Source organism: Convolutriloba macropyga, chromosome 5, assembly GCF_964194025.1.
Source record: "Convolutriloba macropyga chromosome 5, txConMacr16.3, whole genome shotgun sequence".
Taxonomy (NCBI): Eukaryota; Metazoa; Xenacoelomorpha; order Acoela; family Convolutidae; genus Convolutriloba; species Convolutriloba macropyga.
In genome coordinates, this window is record NC_134472.1 from 7245931 (window position 1) to 7272403 (window position 26473).

The window sequence follows — 26473 nt, forward strand, 5'->3', positions numbered from 1 at the left end:
ATCCTACACAATTGAAACATCTTTCCAAAGAAATTTTTTATACAAGCTCTGCTAGCAACTCTCAATGTATGGCTATAATAATCTATGGTGCATTACTGACAGTAGTTCGGTGCCATAAATTTAACGTGACCAAACACAGAAACATAACCAACTAACGTTGGGCGAATTGCTCTCAAACAACTGGCGAGCGGTCGGCTTTGTAAGCAGCTAGCTACGGCTTAGTGAGGCCAGCTTCAGCTTATTTGAAGTGGCGTAGGGTGGGCGCAGGGGGTGGAAGGGAGCTTACGGGGGGAGGGGGTTGAGCCGCGCTGAGCTACGGGTGCAACAAGCAGCGATGGGGGATGAGGGGGCTGTTTGCAGTGGTGGGCTGATGTGGGTGGGGCTGAATGGTGGGTGAAAAGTGTGGGGGGTCAAACCGTAAAAACCGTCTTCACACCCCGAATTTATGTCTCCAAAACAGTTTTGTTGAACTGCATACTTAGAGTCTAGTAAGCTGAAAGGCTCTAAGGTCTCTTAATGCCCTCCGGGCGCTACCTGTTTATCCCGTTTTTGGGGACAAAAAGTCAAACGTGTCAGACTAAAAATCAGTCAAGCGAAAAATTGCTTAAAAGACCACAGGACTAATATAATTGCCACGAACTTCGTTTGAGAGCAATTAAAAATCAAAACACGGCAGAAAAGTTGTGCGCACAAAGTTGAAACTACTCTAGTCTGGCGCTCCACTTTATGAAAAGACTCAATCATTACAGGTAGGGTGGGGCAATATTGAATTTGTTTACATAGTCGACGACACCAACAAAGTCAAGCCTACTTCTTTTCATAGGTCAAGCTAAATACTTTTCAGACAAAATAAGCCGAGCATATTCTTTTCTCAGCCTCTTTCAAAGTATTCTAACCATAATTTCAGCGAGTATTCTCGTCCAATTTTCGACGCACATTCGATACACATGCAATTCGGTTTAATATTATTTTTGATACCCAAGCATCGGAATTAGTTGTGTTAAAACCAGGAATCCTGGATATCTTCCTTTTCGCCTCCCTCCCTCCCCGCTTTTTGAATGTACATAATATTTGCACCCGCAAGCTCACGTGTTATATTACCACATATTATTTCAGTTGGTGGTGGCATGGAGGTTCAATAACGGTAACAATCCAGAATTAACTTAGAAAGAGTTATTCGCTCAAAACGAATTCGCTCAAGCTTCCGGCCAGAAACCAGCAGCCCTATATAAAATTGCAATCATGTGTTATTTTTACAGAAACTGTTGGTAAAACGCAGCTCACCTTAAAAATGTCTCTATAGACCATAACTGCGATGTTCTTACCGTAGCAAGGGACCATGTGTAACGAGAAAAACAACCGACTAACGTAAGGAAAAAACAGTTTTAGACAATTTTAGCACACTTTTAGCAGTAAACAGTAGCCTATTCAGTTCAACCTATTAAAAGTGCTAAGAAGCAAACAATTTAGATCGCTCAAAAAAGCAAAAACAAACCGAAAATAAAGCGAGTTAAAATAAACCGAAAAATCAAAAGCAGTCAAATGAAATTTTGCAAACAAAACAACTCGTATAACTACTTCAAACGTCGTTCGAGGGCAATCAAACATGTAGACAGTAAAAACTGAATTTCAAAATCGGCCAAATTTTCCATATTTTTCATAACAGGAGCAAGAAAGTGGCGTACTTTCACCCTTCGGTTTTCTAATATGAGATACAGAGCTCTGACACCCTCGAGTACAGTTCCTCAGTATTATAACCTGCAAATCGCAACCCCCTCTAATTTACCTGCGTCATCTTTTTTAAATATTGTTTCTTTGTTGTTCTACGCGCCTCTAATTAGACAGACTACTCCATTCCAATTATAGATGGGTACAACGTTTTCGCAGTAGTTTAAAAGCTGGTTAAAAGCCTTTTAACCAATGTTTCGAGTTCCTTTAATACCGCCTAAATCAAAGTTTCCTCGAACGCATCACTTTTACATTCCTAAAATAACATGATATCAATAAACGCCTTTATCGTTCGATCTGCTAGAATAACATGTTTTGTTTTTTTTTAAAAAATGAAAGCTTAAATTCTTTCGATTTTCTCCGGTCGTTTTAAGTGACTTTTTAGTGAATCAAGTTTACGATAAACGTGACCGTTATTCAGAACTGTTGCTGGTTGAAAAGCATGCTGATGTTCAAAAATAAATTATTGTTTCAATTCAGAATAGCTCACTTGTTTTCTTCGGTTTACTTTTCAGAAGCTCGGGTCGTTTTTCACTGCGACTTGCAGTTTCAGATAAATCGGGTAATAAACATCCTTTTTCAATGACCAAATTTTTCCTTCTAAACTTGTACACTAGATCGACTATTTTATACTGCATTTTAAATGATGAATGATTGAGCACCTTTAAGAATTGGACAGAACCATTGTACTCTTTATACAAGGCTTCGTTACAATTATCAACAGAAAGCAATTTAAAAGGTTCAAATTTCATATAAAAGTCAGAAATCATCAAAACATAATTTTTCAAGTACAAGTCTAAACATGAAGGAATTATTAACAAAATTACAGCATCATATTTCTTTATTAAATGCTTCAAACGAAATAAGCAAAATAGATCAATTTTATCAGTTTTCTCATACGCAATCGGATATGAGACACAAATTCTCGTTAACTTCGACTGTTCTTTGCCGATCTTCAGAAAGTCTTCCACAGACTTCATGTCTGTAAAATCAAATGAGGTGAATTCATGCGCCTGAAACACAAACTGTTCAAGAAACCAATAAAAATTGCTAACTTCGAGATATGATCATAACACCATAGAGTGAACGTTAATGCACAGATAGAGTAAAAAAAAACAGAAAAAGCATAGAATGCTCTTTTCCGTTCATGCCCCCAGTACGTTATGCAACCCCCCTCACTGAGCGCATATCATTCCATAGTAAATTATTATGTGAAAACTGGCCACGTAAGTTTGTGAGGATGCATATAATACGCTGGGGGCATGAAAGGAAAAGATCCGAGAAAGAATCAGCAAGATTTGACTTAAGATTCGAATCGAGATTCAATCAATAATAAACATTTTACCTGTTCATCTAAATAAAATTGATTGTCAAAATCGTAAGCGATCTTCTCTTCACTATCTGAGGTCTGATTAACTCCAGAATATCGCCAGGCTATTTGAAACTCTGCATCTCCACGATCTTGAGCGCTCATCTTTGAGTTTGAACCTGATTGACGTTCTAGTATTTTACATTTAGGGAATGACTGTGCCTTCAATTTGTCACTGACGAGCAATCGATCTCCTTTGTGAGCTCCGTATGAAAGAAAACATCTTGCAAAAGTTTCAGACGGGCCATGTTTCGAGGAATCCTCGACTGCGAATAAAGTTCCTTTGGGTACACCACCGCATAATACACTATCTGTGAACAAAAAGCCATCTACCAAAAGTTCAAAAACACTGAGATTTTTGGATTTGGTGTTTTCCATTTGAATTACGTTGTTTTGTTGATTTTATTCAATTTCTTTTTCAAATTAAAGCAGATGTAAATTAAAAAAATTCAAACACAACCGACTAACGTCGTTCGAATTGTTCTTAAACGACTGGCGAGCGGTTGGCTTCGTCAGCAGCTAGCTAAGTTTTTTTAAAAAACCTAGCTTTAGCTTAATTGCGGGGGTGACGGAGGCTCAAACTCAAAGAAACGCCCTTCGCAACATAAATTAATGTCTTCAAAACAGTTTCGTTGAATTACATAGTTACCTTCGGGCGTTACCTTATATCCCGCTTTCGAGGACGAAAAGTCAAGTGGGTAAGACGAAAAAGCGCTAAAAAAAATTGCATTAAAAAAGACCACAGGACTACTACAAGTGATACAAACTTGTTTGAGAGCAATTAATAACTTCAGCGTAGGAAATTGCAGAACACTGAGTTTAGTTAATTTTATTCAAACGTTACCAAAACTTTCAGACTTAATAACTTCTGATGAATTATGCAAAAAAGCAGTCTATTTTTCCAGATGAACTTGATCAAGTTTAACAACTCCACAAAAACTCTCACTTGAATCTGGACAGTGTCTTCATTGCTAAAAAAAATAACCAGAGATTTGAAAAATGAAATTGAAGTGCTTCTAGATGGAAAAAACGAAATACAATACATAAAAATAGGGTGCAAAGTGTCTGATAAGTAAAACTGATCTTTGTAAAAAAAAGGATGTACAAGGACTTACAAGGATGTCGTCATCTTTCAGTGATGTCGCTTTCAAAGTTGCCCATTAGCAAGAACCAATACATATCAAGGCAACTTTTGTTGAGCTATTAATGATCAGAAAACTTGGTTGCCCAAGCTAGGGCACCAGGTTCAATCCGGCCTATTCAGGACCATAAATTTTTAGCGGTAATAAAATTATAAACTTCAGCTAGCTTTCCGGTTTTTCTCCTCATACAACAATTAGAATCGTAATTATGAGCTCGAAACAAAGCACATCAAGTAGAGATGCAAAAGATGATAATTGTGCACTTCTATTAGGGAAAGGAACAGTTTGCTCTGAATTTTGCTATAGCTTCCTACAATTTCAGCTTTGCAAAGGCTCTTTTCTGCTTAAAACCATTCCTCCAAAGACAAGACAATTATTTCAAGCCAGTTGCGGTTTTACTAAGTTATCTGAAGTTTTGCCCATAACTTTCACCTTTTGAAACCCAACTGACGGGTTATTGCAGTATAGTACTTTAAGAGCTGTTGGCAAAACTATAAAATTGAAATTATTCAAAAACCGCACGCTTCTATTTAAAAATTCCAAGGCTAAAAATTGTCCAGCCAAAATTTGAAAAATGACTTGTCTCGTTTAGCTGGTTTTCTATCAAGTTAAAACTTCATTTTAGCAGATTATTCTGAATTAACGCCACTGATTAAAACATGGATGTAATTTTCATTTAAAAAATGATTTGGGCAATTTGTGAAACGTTTTGGGCGTTCAAAAAGTGTTCTCATGGGCATGTGGTCGGATTGTTTTATTGATGACGTTCTGTAAAATGGTGTTTCACAAAACGACCAGCACTTTAAAAAACAAGATTCTTTCTCCTTTTTATAACAAATCTGCCGTTTAAGTTTTAACAATAACCTCAATTAAATGCGACTTACCAATTACGAGGCCTAACGTGCTAAATAATCTGTCACATGGCCAACAAATTCTATTTCAGATTAAGGCAAGTAATTTTTTCAACTATATGGGATAAAAACGCAACTTTTCGATTTATCGACCAAATTTACTCGATTATGTTTGAAGTTTCCACGACCACTTTCTAAGATTAGGGACACAATCGTGTGTTAAAACTAGTTTCAGTAAGCAATTTAGATCTTTAAGTAATTGAATTTGATCTCAAGTAATTAATAAATTGCGGACAATGGACTTTTACGCTAATTACATGCTCAAAATTGCCGAAATGGGTAATTTATGTTGAACGTGGAAATTGGTTACGCAAAATGAAAGATCGTTACGAAGTCTTGTCACTCGTTTCCATTAAAGTCCATAAATTTTTGAAATTTTGGCTTTTCGGGCATTGTCCACGTAATGAGCACGGTTTTCGCAAGAATCTTTAAGCGCAAAATGTACAAGATTAATTTAAGCATTGGCAGCAAAGTTTAACTAGTTTAATCAGATACTTGTCACTAGTTATTGGCGTAGGCCACTTCAATGAATTGATCTCCAATCCGTAACGGTCTGTCCGCTCGATCTGCCAATTTCGTTATTTTATATTCAAACCTAATATTGACCAGACTAAACTGCTTCAGTTTTGTCGAATTCTGCAATACGAGTGGGTCGGATAGTTCTTCCAACAGAGGATTCAGTTAGCTAAAAAAAATTCCTCCAAAAATATGGCCTATTCAGCTCATTCATCTGAGCTCTTTTAGATGTGGAAACCTTTGGATTGATAAACCGTGAAAACATCAAAAATGGTGGATAACTGGAACAAAATCTTTCAATAAATTCATAACAAAAAAATTGTGGAATTCAAGTATCTAAAAAAATTTTTTTGTCCATGTGACGGAAAATAAGGTGAGGCTTTGGTGTATGAATTATGGGAGCCAATTGCAGAACGCTCAAAAGCATAACCCACACGACTACAATAAATGCTTCATTCCAGAGCAATAAAATACTTACCAAGATAATGAGACCCCAAACTAATCAATGCCTCTTTTGTTGGGAGCATTCGTGAAACATCTTGGAATGGATGTCCTTGTGATTTATACTTAGCAAACGGCATTACACATTCTGAAATCAAAACTATAAACATAACCGACTAGCTTAGGGTGAATTGCTGTCAAACGCTGGCGAGCAGTTGGTTTCGTTAGTAGACAGCTACGGTTTAAGGAGGCTAGCTGTAGCTTAATTAAAAGGTGTGGGGTGAGTGCGCTGGGTTAAGATCTTTACGAAACGCGCGTCAAACCATAAAATTATGTCTCGAAAAGTTTCGGTGAATAGCATATTTAACGGCTAGAGAGCCGTTAGGCTCTAAGAGACCTTAATGCCCTCCAGGCGTTAACTGCTTTTGAGGACAAAAGTCAAAAGGGTCAGACCAAAAATTGGTCAAACGAAAAATTGCATTAAAAGACCACACGACTGATGTAATTGCTAAAAACTGCGTTTGAAAGGAATTAAAAATAAACAGTTAAACACAGTAACCAGTCCAAGTGTCACTAGGTCTTGTCAATAATTTCGCACTTTGTGGACTTTTGCAGAACTACAACGAATATATCCTCCATTTTACTTTATTTACAGTCATGGCAAATACATTTTCCACTGTTTTCGTTGTTTCGTATTTGCAGCATTGCTGTTCGTATAAGAGGCCCAGTCGTTTTTCAAAAAAAATTGTCTTTTTTTCTCAAATTGTCAAAATCTTTAGAGCCGGAAAAAAGGAGCCGTTTAAAAGAGCGAAAAACTTCATTATGATAAATGATTAATTTGCTAAGCCGATTCAACCTGTACCAATACCCATCATTCTGTTGTGTTGATAAGCTCAGCAACTAACTTTAACTTACCCTGCTGCAATTACAACGCCCTGTTGCCCAGTTCAAACCAATGTGAATCGACTCAATTTCTGTCTTTAATGCAAAAACTTGAAAGCCTCAAATTCCTCTATTCTAGTACTAATCTTGTGATCTCCGGTGACATCAAATTTTACAACACAAATTGGAAGAATATTTGTTCAAACAACCCGTTCGAAAACACAATACTCGATCAATTTGTTTGCCTAAACTTTTCAAACTTTGCCCCAGCCAGTTTGATTATTTCTGTCTAACATCCCCGACCTGATGAGCTCAAACAATGCCGAAATTTTATCTTCAACCTCCGACTCAGTGGAAAATCCTTCTCGGGCCATCATCCAATCGAATCATTAATCACCTTTGCACATAATTAAAATGTTCGTAACGTTACGCATGAATATGCTTTCAAGCGTGCCGACTGGGACAATCCAAAAAGACATTATTCGTTACGCTTTCAATCCGCACCGCTTTAGAAATGCAGACGAACTCGTGAGAAAGTAATATTCTTGGTTATCGCCAAAGGTCGAACACTTTGAAACGCAGAATGCCTCAAATATTTTACCGCATAGAAATCAAACGATTAGAAAAGCAAATTGAATTCAACTTGGTCGACGAACTAGCCTGCTTTGAATGAAAAATATTCGAATCCTGAAACTTCAGTGATATCCAGATACAACTAAAAAGCATACGACAGAATTCCAAAATTTCACTTACTGTTAAACTTGATTCCACGGAAGCTTCAAATGATAAAGCGAAAGCTAATCTTTTAAATACTTACTTTAGCAATGTGTACGGATTTTTTGAGTCAAACACTGCGACAGCATCTATATAAAATTCAGCAAATCAGTAACACAGAATATGATAGCATAGAAAACCAGCTCCGGATGTGCTCATTTTGCCGTTGAATTGATCAGACTGACATTAACCATTCGTCCGAAATAAAGTTTTTCTAAGATATGCGGACGATATTGTGAGAACAGTAAGAGGTGACAAAAGAGCTGTTAGATGCGGTCAATAACCTCCATCCAAATCTCCAATTTACATTAGAAACAACAGATGATAAACACAGCTTGCCAATTCTGGACATGTCAATTAACGTACAACCGGAGGAGACAATTTTTAGCACATGGTATCAAAAACCATCAGATACTGGAACAATTCTGAACTATCATAGCTGTGCACCTCTACAACATAAGAAAAAAATAATACAGGGAACAAAACACCACCTGTTCCGAGCCACCAGCAATGGGGAAGCGTTCCACGAAGCATTGACAAAGATGAAGAAATTTGGGAAAAGAAATCAATACCCTAGGCATTGGGTAGGGAATATTGTCAAGGATACAATTAAACAATTAACCAGCTGCGCATGAAAGAACAAAAAAAGGACATAGATATGACTCGGGTGTAGACGTAAAACAACAGGAAAATACTAAGAAAAAACCATTTGTATTACATTACAGAGGCAACATCTCTAATGAATTTGTGGAGAAGCTGAACAAAATTCATCCTGTACAGACGATTTTCGACACTCGGAAACTTAAGAGCTGTTTATCTAGCCTTATGTGTAGCTTTGATAAGGATCTCAAATCCCACGTGGTTTATGAACTCACTTGTAATGGATGCAAATCCATCTATGTAGGGCAGACATGCCGACATATTACCACAAGGGTTGCAAAGCATGTCAAGGTGGACTCACTGATGGGATTTTATGCAATCGAGTGCAACGGTGATAAAAAAAACAGCTTTCCAGTGGAAGATATTAGACCAATGCAGCAACCTATCTATGTTAATGACACTAGACACTATCTATATAAGAACACTGAAACTAGCCGTCAACACGCGCGACGACTACCGAACACGAGAATTGACACTGAAAGTTTAGTTTGGAAATGAGAATCCAATTTGAGAGAAAGACACGTTATGAAACGAAAAGTTAAAATTTACAATTGGACAGAATCAAATCAAGTTTAAAGCAATTTAAATTGGTATTTTAATAAAAAAACTTGTTGATATGCATCTGCTACATCAAATCGAAAATGTATATTTACTCAGATGTAAAATTTTGTAGATGCGACTGTAGATATGTAAAAGTTCGTCTTAAATTTCCTTGAATGAGTGATTTTAGAGATTTGCATTTTTTGTTCTGGCTTTTCATTTTAGCAATTTGTATTGTTTATAACCAGTCGATGAACTCAGAGTTCTAAACAGTTTGTAAGAAACTTTTATATTGACAATCCTTTTTAAAATCCATTACCGACTAGCTTAGTGTGAATTGCTATCAAGCGCTGGCGAGCAATTGGTTTCGTTAGTAGTTAGCTACGGTTTATTGAGGCTAGCTGTAATTTAATCAAAGGGTGTGGGTGAGTGCATTTGGTTAAGTCTTTTAGAACCGCGCGTCACACCAAAAAAATTATGTCTCGAAAAGTTTCGGTGAATAGCATATTTAACGGCTAGAGAGCCGTTAGGCTCTAAGAGACATTAATGACCTCCAGATGTTTACTGTTTTTGAGGACAAAAGTCAAAAGGGTCGGACCAAAAATTGGTGAAAAAAATGCATTAAAAGACCACACAACGGATATAATTGCTAATAACTTCGTTTGGAAGGAATTAAAAGAAAACAGTTAAACACAATAACCCGTCCAAGTGTCACATAGTCACTAGGTCTTGTCATTAATTTCGCACTTTTTGGACTTTTGCAGAACTACAACGAATATATCCTCCATTTTACTTTCCTTACAGTCATGGTGAAAACATTTTCCACTGTTTTTACTGTTTAGCAATTGCAGCATTGCTGTTCATATAAGAGGTCCAGTAGTGTTTCTAAAAAACAGTCTTTCTCACCTCAAATTGTCAAAAATAATTACGGCCGGAGAAAAAAAGAGCTGTTAAAAAAAGCGAAAAACTCACTAATGATTAATGATTAATTTGCTAAATCGATTCAATGTTAACCATCAAAGGAGACTAAGATGTTTTTTAAAAAAACTACCAATTAAAAAACCCCACCCCTAATAGGCAGTAGTATTGCGCCTTTTTCGCGTCAGGTTTTGAACCTTCGTTTGCAGCTCAGCGGACATTCTCATTCATGCTGCAGCTTCCACAGTTGCAGTGAACTAAAGCCAGTGGACTTTACTGATAAATTTGTTTATTTTTCATTACCTTCAAAAGCTTTTTCGCTACATTTCGGCAGTCTTCATTTTTTAGTTTTTAATTTTTAAATAGTGTACCAATAGTGTACGAAGTGTAACAATATCCATCATTCTGTTGTGTTGATAAGCTCAACAACTAACTCTAAAATACCCCGCTGCAATTAAAACGCCATGTTGTCATGCTCAAACCCATGGGAACCGAGTCAATATTTTTCTCCATATTGCAAAAATTTGAAGAGCTCAACTTCCTCTGTTCTAGTACTAATCTTGTGATCACCGATAACATCAATTTTTTCAACACAATTTTGAAGAATATTCGCGTTCGAAAACACAATACTCGATCAGAGTTTTTACCTAAATTTTTCAACCTTTGCCCCAGCCGGTTTGATATTTCGTTCCAACATCAACGACCTGATATTAAGCTCAAACAATGCGCCGAAATTTTATCTAAAAACCTTTGACTCAGTAGAAAATCCTTCTCGGACCATCATCCCTTGGAGTCTTTCATCACCTTCGAACATATTTAAAATGTTCATAATGCTACCCATGGATATGCTTACAAGCGTACCGACAGGGACAATCCAAACTAAGACATTACTTGTTACGCTTTCACTTCGCACCGCTTTAGCACGGCAGACGAACTCGTGAGACAGTGGTATTTTTGGTTATGCTCTAAGGTCGACAAATACCCTCTATGAGTCACGTGTCATGGGGCCTAACTCCCACCCTAGATCTCGAGCGCAACCTCCTACTTGATCAAAAAGATGAACGCTTTGAAACGCAGGACTCCTCAAATACTTCAGCGCATAATAAAAATGTATTAAACGTTTAGAAAGGCAAATTGAATTCAACTTGGTTGACGACTTAGCCTGCTTTGCATCCAAAATATTCGAATACTGAAACTTCAGTGATATCCAAAAATAACTAAAAAGTGTACGCAACAAATCTAAAATTTCACCCACTCTTAAATGATACCATCGAAGCCTCAAATGATAAAGCGAAAGCTAATCGTTTTAATACTTACTTTAGCAATGTGTTCGGAGTTTTTGACTCAAACACTGCAGAAGAATCTCAAACAACCAATCATAAATCAAAAATCTCAAGCCTTTTTAAATTCTCTCAGGAAAAATGCGAACCCATATGCTGATCGTTTGATGTCAACAAGTCAAATGGATCTGACGCACTTGGGAACATTATTTTAAAGTCATGTAGCAAAACACTAAGCAAGTCTTCATCCTTTATTCTTCCAACATGAAAACATTCGAACAAGTGTGAGTTCCCCGCATTCGGAAATAATCGCTAGTAATACACATCATCACAGAAGGCAACAAAATGGAGGCCAGCTATAGGCCGATGAGTTTATGAGTAAACTTCACTGCTCGAAACCGTTCGTAGAATTTATCTTGAATTTGTTTCACAAAACGATGAAAGAAAATTTGCACGAAAATCAATTTGGCTTCTGCAAGCACCAATCCACAATATTGCGACTTCTCCTTTTTCTTGACACCAGCTTAACGTTCTTAACGAACTTAACGAACTACAAATTTAACAATCAATCTGAAACGATACCTTAGCTGTTTTTACCTAGAATTCTCTATAGCCGTTGACACCGTTCCCCACAACGTACTTCTTCGTAAACTGCGAACCTTTGCTATTAGTGAAAATTTCTATCTAATTCAATCCTATCGAAGTGATGCTAAACGAAGTGTGAGAATCGATAACTAAATCTCAAGTAACCTACCAGTAACTAGCGGTGTGCCTCAAGGCTTAACCCTTGGGCCACTCTTTTCTTTTTGTTGTTCATCAATGGCATTCCATCAGCTCTAAGTACTACTAGTTTTGGATATGAAGATGACTATAAGGCGAGTGTTACAAGTCAAATGAAAATTAACCAAGCCAGGGCCAAAATCGAGAAACAGTTACATGGAAACCAGATGCAACCAAACATCAAAAAGACTCATGTTCTTAAGGTCAAAGGTGAAGTATATCCAACTCTAAACAACTCGTTAAAACTTCAATGTACACAACAACCTGATTTAGGTCTGGTGGTTGCAAACAGTTTGGCTGGAATGCAAACTGTGAAAAAAGAACGACAGAAGCAATCAAGGACTTCTCTCAAATCACACGTAACCTCTCACCATCTTTTAATCTGTAAACGAACCTCATTGCGTATAATGGCTGCTTAGTATCAATCATAATCTTTGTGTCGCAACCATTGATGCCGTCTAAATCCAATATGCATGAAATCTCAAAGGGCCAAAATTTGGGCATCAGATGGGTTCCTTGTTCTGGTGAAAATTATAAACGGAAATTGTTAAAACTAAATATACTGCCACAAGTCATTACAATGAAATGCAATATCTACTTTATTTACTTTTATTGATAAGAGTTGCCTAAATTTTTAATCCAGATATAATTTAATCCAGTGTCAGTCTGACTTAATTAATGTGACGAGCCGAGAAACTAGAGGTGAGTTCAAAATTTTCAAAACGCGAACAAAAAAAACCGATGAGAATTTCTTTAGTAGAACGAAGACTTTTTTTAACAGTCTTGTCCGAATAACAATATTGTCCAACTCTCAACAATAACACTACAAAATTTTTACCAACAAACTTCGAAAGAACATATAACGAAGCATATGGAGAATACTCTGCAGATGTGGACATTGCAATATACTGAGCAAGCTAGAATGATATAATCTTTTTTGACTGTGTATAATGAGTGAAAACCCTTGAGTCTAACCCTATTGCATTAACCACTCCCACATCTACTAATACTACTACTACTACTACTACTACTACTACTACTACTACTACTACTACTACTACTACTACTACTACTACTACTGTTTCAACACTTTAATTCCAAATATGAAATAAAGGCACGGTTGGCAACAAATACAAACAAAACAAGAAGAGTTATTTGTTTGGTTATTCTGTGAAGTGCTGTACGACGAAATTGTTGAAGGCATTCTTTGACCCGGTTGCTGCTTTCTCCTGCAATCTGGTGAACGATACTTTGTTTCGTACACAGTCTCCTTCGATTTGACTCATCCACGTTTTCCGTTGCCCCCCAGGAGCGCGTCTAGCATGGACGTATTGATCGGGCGGGTCCCAATCGAAGGCACTGCGGGCTAATCTTCCTGGTTCCATTCTCTGGATGTGTCCGTACCATTTTATTCGTTTGAGCATGATCATCGTGGATAGTTGGGGCATTCGTGATCTTGACATAATTTCTTCGTTCGTTGTTTTCTCCAGATATGACACACGTAGAATTCTCCGAAGACAACCACAGTGGAAACTCTCAAGTTTTCTCTCCATTAATTTCGAAAGAGTCCAAGTCTCTGAGCTGTACAGCACGGCTGATAAAACGAGTGCTTTGTACAAATTGCACTTGAGGTGCACGCTGAGCTGCTTGCTCTTCCAGAGATTTTGGAAGTTAGCAAACCGTTGTCTACCTTCTGCAAGTTTGCAATTGACTTCCTGCAGGTCTCCATGCTTGAGGCTGACATATGATCCGAGATACTTGAACGCTTCTATGTTTTCAAACTCGTTTCCGAGAACATCTTGTACTTTGCAGGAAAACACGCGTGTGGCAACTGCTTTAGGTTTGCCACAGTATCTCGATTGGTGAACTTTTCGGCCATTGACTGTTTTGAACTTTCTTTCACACTTGTCACAGGTAAGGCTCGCCTCTAGTTGCTCGAACTTTGACTTGTCGACGACATTCTTTGACAAACCGGCTTTGCAGAATCTTGTTTGGTGCACTTTGCGTCCGGTAACTGTACTGAATTGCCGCTGACAATTCTGACATCTTAAAGACTCTTGGTCAGCCACCACTGACCGACTCTCATTTTCTAGCGACTCTGAATCTGCTACCGCAGATTGTTGTTGTGAAGCTACCAACGCTGGCTTAGCCTCCGCTAAGCTTTTCAATCTTAGCTTCCGGCCATCTTGTGTTTCGAACCAGCCCGCTTTCTTTGTCGTTCCCAGCAGCACCTCCTTGCTGATGGTTAGTGGTGACTGGCTAGATGTCTCTGCCAGGAGTCCTAGTTTGCCTTTATGTGTTCCAGTGAATATCTCCACGTTCTGTTGGATACTAGGCACTGCAACAACATTTGGGCTTCCGAATTTTACGCCCATATTCTTTGTTTTGGCCACATTAATCTTCAGACCAGCGGCTTCCGCAAGGGCCTCGATTCGATGTAGGTTTTCTTGCACCTCACTGTCTGAGACCCCCACGAGAGCAACATCATCAGCAAAATCTAAGTCAGCCAACAATCTCCCAATGTCTAATCCTCCATACACCGAGTTAGCCAAAATGTAGTTGATGACAAGGCCGAATAGGATTGGGGACCACACATCACCCTGCCTAACGCCCGTTCTGACATCAAATAAGCGTCCTTTCTCACCTTCGGCTTTGACTCGACATTTGAATCCATCATAGCTGTTTCTTATGATGTTTATCACTTTTTGCGGAAGACCATAGTGTTTCATTATCTGGTACATCTGCTCACGATCGACAGAATCGAATGCCGCTCGAAAGTCTATGAAACAAAAGCTAATATCCAATTGAAACGCCATTGATTTCTCTATTATTTGACGCAGGGCAAAGAGTTGGTCGGCGCATCCTCTGTTTTTTCTGAAGCCGCACTGCTCTTCCCTTAAGACGCGATCCACTGAATCTTTGCATCGATTGAGAATAACGGAAGCGAACACTTTGCCTGGTACTGACAATAGAGAGATCCCTCGGTGGTTCGAACACTCTGACCTCTTTCCTTTACTCTTGTATAATGGGACAATTTCTGCTACCTTCCAGTCATCGGGCAGAACTTCCGTCGACCAACACTTATCTATGATGTCCCAGAGCCACTCGACAATACCCTTGTGTGCTTTCAACATCTCACAGGAAATGTTATCGGGTCCACTTGCCTTGCCATTCTTCAACCTGCGGACAGCTTCAAGCACTTCTTCAAATCGAATTGGGCTCAGGTCAATCGACAAGCTTTCAGCTGCTTCTTCGGGATCCAATCTCGTACTGCAACTGGATGTTGAGGGATTCAGGAGTTGACTAAAATGTTCCGTCCAGCGTTCAAGTCGTTCCTCTTTCGTCCGTAAGTTGACGCCAGTGCTTGAAACTAATTTGGTCAACTGGGGACTCCAGTTGCGGCAAATCTGCTGTGATGCCCCAAAAACCTCCTTCAAGTTGCCTCTGTCCGCAAAGCTCTGCACTTCTTGGCCTTTGCGTTCAAGCCATGCCCGTTTGTCTGCACGTAGAGCTTTTCTGACTTCCTTACAGCAGTTTGTGAACTCTAACAACGCCACCGCACTGCTGTGTTTCTTCAACTGTAGATCAGCTCGTTTCCGGATAAGTTCCAGAGAATCTGGAGAAATCCAAGGTTTGTTCACTCGCTTGTCCGGAAGGAGGCATTTCACTGCTGCTTGGTTCAGGGCTTTTCGAAAATTGTCCCAAGACTGCTCTGTATTCTCGAAATCGCCGCTCTTATCAAGATGTAACTTGATCTCCTGCGTGAATAGGTCACGCGTTGTTTCATCTTGCAGCTTTGCAGAACTGATTCTGGGCGTGAAACATGGCTTTTTAGACAAAAGTTTCATAGATACTTCCGCAATGACCAGTTCATGATCGGTAATTGTGGTTTTCCCTCTTCTGGTCCTCACATTCGTCAGACATCCTCTGTATCTGTCTGCAAACAGAATGTGATCCAGCATCTTTTTTCGACAACTCGGATCGGGAGGGTTGTCGGTGTACCGATGCACTTGTCGATGCTGGAACCATGTACCACCTACGAGCAATTTGTGTGAAGTGCAAAATGATAACAACTTTTCCGAGTTTTCATTTTCTTCACCCATTCCAAACGGGCCTCTGCAGCTCATGGTGTCATTCAACTGGTGTCCAGGCTCTGCATTGAGGTCACCGATGACACAAATACGCTCCCTATGTTTGAAGCTGGAAACTAGGTCTGAAAGTTGACTCCAAAACAAATCCTTCTCTTGGAGACTAGCTTCATTCGTAGGTGCGTAGCAGACAACAACAGCTAGATTGGCTCTCCTCCGAGCCGCGAACTTGACGTAGCAAATACGTTCACTTAGAGCCACTTGTTCTACGATGCTGTTTATCAATGACTTCTTTACAGCAACGCCCACTCCTCCTTGTCTCGACTTTACACCAGACAACCACGAGTCAGACAGGTAGAGCTTGTGGTCTCCTAGATCAATTTCTTGCTCCTGCAATCTCGTCTCCTGCACTCCCAGAATATCCAACTTGTATTTCGCCAGATCCATTTTCAAAGCCTCTAAAGATCCGGCTTGGGTCAGTGTTCTGACGTTTAAAGTTGCAATTCTGAGTTGGTTCCTCGGGAGATTCTTAGCACCCCTTACCCGGGACTCGGGGCCATGGTTGAATGTACTCATTGCTTTGGTGTTTGAAGGCTGAGATACGACTAGTTGCGCCACAAACTAGAAGACCAGTGCCTCGTTAGCTCGACCATGTGAGCGGAGAGCCGCAGCACATGACCTACCCCCAGGGGACACCACGTGGAGGTGAGGTTGGATTTTGTCCCCCACTACTACTACTACTACTACTACTACTACTACTACTACTACTACTACTACTACTACTACTACTACTACTACTACTACTACTACTACTACTACTACTACTACTACTACTACTTCTACTACTACTACTACTACTACTACCACTACTACTACTACTACTACTACTACTACTACTACTACTACTACTACTACTACTACTACTACTACTACTACTACTACTACTGTTTGAACACTTAAATTCCATAAAGAAATAAAGGAACAATGGCAATAAGTACAAACAAGTTAATAGAATGCATATAAAATTGAGCTTTTTTATGTTTATTTAATCCAGGAAATGCTGTTCAACAAAACTGTTGAAGCGGGATTTAGACTCTCTTTTCGCTTTCTGTCGTAAGGTGATGTAGCTCATGTTGTTCCTTGAGCAATCTTCTTCAAGTTGGTCCAGCCACGTCTTGCGTTGACCCCCTGGAGTTCGTTTAGCATTACGATATTTTTTTGTCGGCTCCCAGGTGAAGGCTCGAAGCGCTAGACGATCGTCATTCATCCTCAGGACATGGTCAAACCATTTCAACCGTTTAATCATGATCATTACAGAAAGTGTCGACATACGTGATCTAGCCAGTACTTCTTCATTTGTCACCTTCTCCATATATGAAAAACAGAGTATCCTTCGCAGACAACTGGTGTGAAAGCTCTTAAGTTTCCGTTGCGTTGATTTATTCATGGTCCACGTTTCAGAGCTATATAAGACAACTGATAACACAAGAGCTCTGTACTACTACTACTACTACTACTACTACTACTACTACTACTACTACTACTACTACTACTACTACTACTACTACTACTACGACTACTACTACTACTTCTACTACTACTACAACTACTACTACTACTACTACTATTACTACTACTACTACTACTACTACTACTACTACTAATACTACTACTACTACTACTGCTACTACTACTACTACTACTACTACTACTACTACTACTACTACTACTACTACTACTACTACTACTACTACTACTACTACTACTAATACTAATACTACTACTACTACTACTACTACTACTACTACTACTACTACTACTACTACTACTACTACTACTAATACTACTACTACTACTACTACTACTACTACTACTACCACTACTACTACTACTACTACTACTACTACTACTACTACTACTACTACTACTACTACTACTACTACTACTACTACTACTACTACTACTACTACTACTACTACTACTATTACTACTACTACTACTACTACTACTACTACATGATCTGAAGGACAATTTGAAGCGAAAAGTGTAAAGCTCATACCAATTTGAAACAACATTTTTGTTGAAATGCCAATTTAAAAAAGTAGTAAGGGTGGTTGTAAGGGTTTCAAATTGGCATTTCAGATCAATTTTTTTAATATCATATCGAGATTAAGTTTTTTACTACTAAATTTTTACAATATTTTTCAAATTGGTATTGAGAATACGTTTTTTACTACCAAAATTTTTACAGTAGTTACAGACTATTTTTTAAAAAAATTAACTTTTTCTCAAATTTTACAGACTTTTTTCTCAAATTTTACAGACAAACAAACATTGCGTCGGACGTTTGGTCTATTTTTCACTACTAAAATCGTCGGACGACTGATTAAACATAGTACTCTTGGTAGAAAAGACAGGTACTTTAGGTAAGTTATGATTGAACAATTAAATAACGTTAAACAATTACAAGGTTAAACATTAAGTTATGATTACAAGGTTAAACATGTTAAGTTACAAGGTTAAACAATTAAACTAGGTTAAACAAGGTTAAACAAATATAATGGCTAAAACAATAAAAAATTTATCTATGTTTGAATACTTGAACAGCAGACTTTAGTTTTGTGTATATCCGCAAATGCGCATCGTTCGATAATCTAACTCCAACTTCCTCACATCATGCCTTGATGTCGGGAACTGAAACTGTGGAACTGACTCCGGAAAACAGCAAGCATGCTTTCTTTTCGGGGTCAGTCCACGCGGGGGCTCCCGATTTGACGCGGAATGATTTCAAAGACTTTATAAACTTCTCTCGGAGAACGTCTTCACTACTCTGACCTATAGTTGACCTCCGTCGAGCGTCTGCAGTAACCGTTTGTTCCCGAGTCACGTTTGCAGCAGGTTGTTCTGTTGGAGTAACCGGGTTAATTGGAGTTAGGTTAACTGACGGCCTAATTGCATTGAATCGCCGTACGATTGGTTCCGAACATATAGGCGTCTCCATTGGCGTCTGTGGATCAATGGGATGTGGCTCTTCGGGCGCTTCAAAGTCAGACTCTACATCAGACTCTTTGTCGTCTACTTCTGCTTCTTCGGCTTCTTCGGCTTCTTCCGGTGGGATATCTGACGACAAATCGTCACAATATATCGACAACAGCTGGTCGCGGTCCTCTGAGGTTCCCTCTCTACCAATGTAGATATCCTCAGCTGCTGTCTTGTTGTGAGCCGTTTGTGCCAAATGCGCTTTTGTCACCCCTTCTGGATCCTTGCCAATGAAACTTTTCCATCGGCGTTCCCAATACTTTCTGATGGAGTTGGCGTTAAATCGCACTTCGTTTGGGTCATCGCCGAATAGAGTAAAGAAAGTTTCCTGAATGTGTTTTGAAATGGACCGCTCAATTTTGTTCTGCTTCGAGCTGAAGAAATACTTCGACTCCATTGAATCATTCTCGTCGGCAAATGTCTCCTTTAACTTGTAAAGCAGCGGTATTTGATCGGCCTTTATTTTCAAATACAGCGTATAAAACATGCCTATCAGTTTCCAGAACGCTGTTTTCTTCAATGTACTTGACGTCCTCCCAAGTGAGTGCCAGTAAGGGTCCAGACCGTACATTAAGTCTACCTTGTAGCACAAAGAAATTTAGGGCCTGTTGTTGCTTGTACGTTAAGGTAGATGTTGCTAAGTTGTCCTTTAGATGACTCAAGGCCAGCTTGTGACGATTTCGTACCAGAGCAATCGACGGGACCCGGGCTCGCAATTGTTTGGCTGTGGTACGATAGTTCTTAATAGCTGCAGTGGAGAACGCTTTCCTTACACTTTTAATTGCCGCCAACATCTTTGAGTGCTCTCGTTCCATCCTGTTGGAGACACCGTCTGAATACAAAAAACAGTAATCAACGAAATTGCTGAAAGTTGCGAGATAGTTTAGCATCGTTTGAGGCTTCAATCCTCTTCGCTCTTGCAACTGGAGGCAAGCTTGTAATAGTTGCTGTGGTCGCCTCAGACCTTGTGTTTCCCCATACAATACAGCCATCAACTGAATTAAGCCTGATCTGTCCTCGTTGCAATATTCATTGCCCGCACATTTTGCCAACTGTTTTTGGTGCTCAGTGAACCTGCGGGCAATTTCTAAATCGCTGGTCCTCGCAATTACTGAGGACTTCAATTTGGCTCTTAGATTGTCTGGAAGTGAACTAAAACAAACAAAAATATAACTCAACCGAAATACATTGTAATTTATTGCCCAACATTGTCAGACGTTTGACTCAACATTGGATTGTTTATTATGCAATTGTCAGACGTTTTAGTAAACAATAAATTGGTTATGCATTGGAGTGTTTATTATGCAATTGTTAAACGTTTGACTCAACATTATATTGTTTATGCAATTGTTAAACGTTTGATTCAACATTTAATTGTTTTTTTGCAATTGTTACACGTTTGATTCAACATTTAATTGTTTTGCAATTGTCAGACGTTTGATTTAACATTGGATTGTTTATGCAATTGTCTTACGTTTGACTCAACAAAAATGGTCTCCGAGTAAAATAACTTTATCACTTACGCCCTGCTTTCCGGATTCTCCACTCTCGTGACTGCAGAACAATCGCACTTGTTGGTGTACTTGTGCGTTACCAGAGAAGCAAATCGTCTGTAGCAAGCCATACAGTCAAAGATTTTGTGCTTCTTCTGTACATTTTTTGTCCTGTAGAAATCGATGATAAAGGTTATCTCTGCTTTTTCGAGAATGTCATTGTGTTGCTGCAAGTGCTTGTCCATTCTCTTGACAACGGCATGACAAACTAGGCACTCCAGAACGGGATCAGTTTTAACTTTCTTTGGTCGTTGGAGTCGAGCCTTCTCCTCGACGTTTGGTAACATTTCAACGATTGCTTCATCATTCGGTGCTTCCTCGACGTCTGCTTGTTCAACATTTGGTAACATTTCAACGATTGCTTCACGGATGGGTACGATTTCAACGATTGCTTCACTGGGTAACACTTGAACGATTGCTTCATCAGGCGGTGCTTCCTCGACGATTGCTTCACTGGGTGACACTTGAACGATTGCTTCATCACTCGGTGCTTCCTCGACGATTGCTTCACTGGGTGACACTTGAACGATTGCTTCATCACTCGGTGCTTCCTCGACGATTGCTTCACTGGGTGACACTTGAACGATTGCTTCATCACTCGGTGCTTCCTCGACGATTGCTTCACTGGGTGACACTTGAACGATTGCTTCATCACTCGGTGCTTCTTTCATGCATGTGGTGCACTGTCAATTCCTATTATTATCTCCAAAATAATCAGGGCTATAAAAAACTGAAATTTGTTCGTCAATTTCGATTGTTCTAATTGCCTGAATTGATATGATCGTTTTGTTCTTTTCACCGGACACAACATATCGGGCGTTTGGGTTGCATTCGTGATTGACGAATGAAGCAGGTCCGAGCATAATCCGTGTGCTCTTAAAATTGTTTGTGGGGGCAAAAACCGAAAAAGACATGTCCTCCGTGAGCTCGTCATCAGAGACAGTTTCTGTAAAACCCTCCAGACCTGAGATAACTGTTTTCGGCCTGAATTTTTTCTTGGCGACAACGCGCATCTGTGTAAAGCCATCTTGTGGTTCATATTTTGAAGTAGTGAGGAAACTAACATTTTCAAGGGAGTCGAGATATGATTTGAACATCTGCGTGTACAGAGCTTTTGCTTTCGGATCTCTCAATAAAAGAGATTGAAAGTCTGAATGAAAACAGAGCTTGTGTGTTTCCAATGTTTGGCAGTCAATTAACTTTTCAGTGAGCTCAGCATCTATAAAACCAAGAATTTGCCAGTTTGCGTTTACGATATCTGTGCCAACATCTTCGGGTTCCTCGTGTACCTCTTGTACGGGTTGTCTATCGTCTATCGTCGGGCTGTCGGGCTGAAATCGTTTTCCAGCACTTGTTTTGTCGGACTGCTGCTCGCGACTTCGTTTCTTGCTCAACTTACCCTTCCTATTATTATTGTTGTTGTTATTGTGATTGTCATCAGCAATAACTCTGTTTCTGAGGGTTCGCGTACGTGCTGTCTGACTTCGCAATTTAACCATTTTTGGATTTGAATCTGACAAAGATTTGAATCTTATTGTTGTAAGAGTTTACTTTAAAATGGCATAATTTTGAAATAGTTTTAGTGGCCTGAAATTTGAGTCCAAAAAGAAAAAGAGTCTGCGATAATTTGTTTATCTAATTGTTTATGAGGCAAGTACTAGTTATTAACTTTGTTCATCTATTTGTTTATTGTGCAAGTACTAGTTATTAACTTTTAATCGATTAGCGTCAATAAAAATATGACTAATTATCGGTTATAATTACCATTATCTTTTACCATTAGAAATGATCATTAGAAATGTCTCTTTTGAAGTTGTTCATCAATCGTTACACGATTGCATGTATCAATCGTTACACGATTGTTCATCAATCGTTACACGATTGTAAATGATATATAATATGCAATTGTTCTTGGGTGGGGGATTGTAAAAATCCCCTTTCAAAAACTGCCCAGTTCAAGGTGACGGTCCCCTCAAACCGAACTTTAGATGATGATTCGGAGCATTGTAGATTTGGAGTCATAATATTAAATATTAAATATTAAACTAATCTACTTAGATGAGTAGAAACCCAAATGAAAATATATTCATTTTGACGTGATAGGGACCAAACGGGGGTCAATCAATTTTCTTTTATCGATCAAGTTTTTGGGCATCACCTACTGGCTATTATTACATAAATGATAAGTTTCATTGATGATTGACCATTTCTTTGGTGATGATTGAATGTCACAATCGACCTTTGAAATGATTTAATTATGTATCAATAACAATCGTTTGACGATTGTAAAACAAATGAAAACATTTTCCAATAGAGGTCGCACGATTGCATTTACAATACAGCGAAGTTTTGAATTTAAAATATAGACGGTAATTAAAACTTGCTTATAATGTAAGTCAAATGTAACTGAGCCAGTTGTCCAACAACTGCAAAGTAATACATTGTAATTTGATTTTAAACCGTTTAAAACCAGGAGATGATATTATTATTATTATTAGCTGAGCTTTTCAGGACTGAAGAGTGATGATAGGTATCCGACATTTTAGCGTGAAAACAATGAGCTAGAACACTTAATTTTTGTACCATGGAAAGTAAGTGTTTGATATATACTAATAACTAAGGTCACTCGTTCACTGTTGGAAACAAGTTGTCATCGTTAACTACGCTGTCTCAAGTTGTTCACCGTTAACAATCCGTAGGGTTACCTATACCCACCACCATGACAGCCCGGCTCCATTACGAATACGGCGCTTACCGTGCTCGGGTTTCCTCGCTGCAGGCGAGCGGGTGATCTTATTGAATTTCTAAATCTGATTTGTATTTGTGAAACGTTCTCATTTACCGTGAAACGTTCTCATTTAGTTTATTTTGGTATAGCTAATTTTGATAGCTAATACACTTCCCAGTCAGGGGTAGTTTCAATCAAAGCACCTTTGCAACAACGCGGAACTTTTAGTATAATTTGGTTTAGCTAACTTTCATAGCTAATACACTTCCCAGTCAGGGGTAGTTTCAATCAAAGCATGTTTGCAACAACGCGGAACTTTTAGTATAATTTGGTATAGCTAACTTTCAAAGCTAATACACTTCCCAGTCAGGGGTAGTTTCAATCAAAGCACGTTTGCAACAACGCGGAACAATTTGAAGCAAACGTCGAACAATTATCTCTAATTCTTCTTTTGAAGATTCCCAACATCTCTAATTCTTCTTTTAAAGATTCCCAACAATCGTCGCACGATCGGAAAAAATATTCGAGATATCAATAGAATTGAATTAAAAGTTGTGACTCTCAATATAAATGAAAATAATGAAATAATCAGATCTAAATTTATGAAATAAGTAGTTTGACTAATGAAAATAATGAAACAAGTTTTACAAGTCTTTTGGGCTTAACGCTTCCCCACAACATTCAGTTATGTTCAAAGTAGTGTTATCCAGCGACAATTGGGGTAAAGTGGAGTCATTCAAAGCGTCGAAAATTGCAGATGTATTTGCAGTCAATTCGGCCGGCAAAGCATTGGCAATTGCCGATGTACTTGCGGTCGGTGCTGGTTGAACCTCAGCGGGGTCCTGTGAGGCAATTGCCGATGTACTTGCGGTCGGTGCTGGTTGAACCTCAGCGAGGTCCTGTGAGGCAATTGCCGATGTACTTGCGGTCGGTGCTGGTTGAACCTCAGCGGGGTCCTCTGAGGCCGATTCCCCATATCGAAGTACAGGCTTTGACGGTCTGCTGCTTTTTCTCGTGCCCTCCACTGCAATCTCCTCTGAAAGTTCGTCAGGCAGGTAGGAGTCGTCGGACGAGTTGTTTCTCCGGCGTTTGCTAGGGCTCGCAACATCATTGTCGAAGCTCTTTTTTCTTGGGGAGCAGGTGAACTCTCTACGCTCGGGGACTTTAATTCGGCAGATCTTCACTAGGTTGGCTTTTAGTGGATTTTTGTCCTCGGCCGTTTGTGAGCTCTTCCGGATTAGCTTCTCGCCCGTTAGTTTCCTTCTCGAACTTTCGGCGTGACTACGAATTTGTTCAACGAGTGCTGAGTTAACGTTCGCGTCCGTTGATTGTTCCCTGGGTCGCAGTAGGTCCAACGCTGAGGGGCATTGACGCACCGTTCCGTAATTGGATAAGTCGGACTTAAGCAATTTCGCTGCAGGAAGTCCAGGAATCCGCAATGTTGCCACCTCGCTCGAGGTCTTCTCAATTGACGAACCCTCGGGCAGCTGCTCATAGACTCCACGTAAGTTCCTGCCCCCTTTTTTGTACGATTTCCGTCGTTTGCGCTGATTCTTCTCGTTGACTGGCAATTGAGGAAAACCTTCTTGTAACGAGACCAACTGATCGCCACTCAGTCCTTCAAGCATTTTCCTCTGCTTCAATTTAACCTCACTGTCACTGTCGAGGTCTTCTTTTGGCCACACTTTCTCGTCTATAAGAGCCTCATCACCGATCGTTTCTTTATCTAAACAATGAAAACGTTTTAAGTAACAATCGTTTAACGTTTCCAGCATATCACAACGTTTCCAAGTGACAATCGTTTAACGTTTCTTAACAACTTTGACCGTTGGGTATTTGTAGAACTATTTGTTGAAGCTGTAAAAATAAGCTAGAAAATTCCTGATTAAGAGGTTTTAAAATCTTACCAATTTCGGTACAAGGTTTGCATGTCCTGGCTTTGTTGATCAGATCCCGATTTGAAACGGGCCACCAGACCTTCTGCCCCATCTCAGTCATTCCCCAGCTTCCTGGATGGCTGGCATGTATCTGATCAACGACTGCCTCTTTGATAGCGTTTGGGATCGCCATCTTGTTGTTGACAAACACAATGCCGTTTCTGACGGTGAGCGATTTCCAGTGACTGTGTATATGTTTACTCAGCGACCTGCATCTCTGCTCGTCTTTCAATTCCACGCATTCTCGAAATTCTCTGAGAACCGTGTCGCGGTTGGTCAGCGCTGCGACTAGGGTGTCGTTGAAAATGCTCCTGATTTGGTTCTCTGTGACCATGTCCACTCCAGTGCTTTTAATTGGGGAGACGAAAGGAGTCGATGTACTTGGCACTGGATCAGTTAACGACCGAACTATTGGGTTTTGATTTAAGAAACCCTCTTAGATTCACTCTGCTGCCAACCAAATTTGAGTCAACCGATTTGTTTAAATCAGGCGAATTGTGTGACATTATTGGGCAACTAATTTAGGATTAAACTATTTCAAACTAAATTAAATTATTTGAGGCAACGAATGAGGATGAAGTTAAACTATTTGAAATGTGAAGTTAAACTATTTGAAGGCAACGAATGAGGATGAAGTTAAACTATTTGAATGGATGAAGTTAAACTATTTGAGGCAACGAATGAGGATGATGTTAAACTATTTGAATGGATGAAGTTAAACTATTTGAGGCAACGGATGAGGATGAAGTTAAACTATTTGAGACAACAAAAGTTTCAAGATGAAATTAAACTATTTGAGGCAACGAATGTTGAAAAGTTGAGGATCAAGTTTATTCAAGCAGAAATTTTGGGCAAATGATACTTGGTAGCTCTGCTCTCACTATTAATACTTTTGCCTGGATACGACTCGCCTTGTAAAAGTGACTTGTAATCGTTCGGTTAAAACTTCTACTACAAATTCCAACAACGAACTAGTAGTAGTGAGTAGGTAGTGTATAATCTGTTCGTTGTAATCGTTCGGTTAAAACTTCTACTACAAAACCCAGCAACGATTACAAATTTGTCATACGATTACAAATTTCCGCTTTAGTATTCCACTACAAATAAATATACACGACTCTCTAGTATGCCAACAACCACCTCACGATTGTTAACCAAATGAACAAATTCATCAATCGTCTTACGAT

The 26473-nt window shown here is 39.2% G+C and overlaps 1 protein-coding gene across 1 annotated transcript in view; it reads right to left on the reverse strand.

The window, feature by feature from the left end:
• Positions 1-2174: 2174 nt before the first annotated feature.
• The window catches only part of LOC142339098 (elongator complex protein 4-like), a 323966-nt gene continuing 299667 nt past the window's right edge, over positions 2175-26473 (reverse strand). The window contains exons 2-4 of the mRNA XM_075388819.1: positions 6145-6254; positions 3074-3408; positions 2175-2741 (exon numbers count right to left, since the gene is read on the reverse strand). Of these exons, the coding sequence (XP_075244934.1) occupies positions 2205-2741; positions 3074-3408; positions 6145-6247 (975 nt within the window). The 5' untranslated portion in view covers positions 6248-6254 and the 3' untranslated portion in view covers positions 2175-2204. The remainder of the gene's footprint in view (positions 2742-3073; positions 3409-6144; positions 6255-26473) is intronic.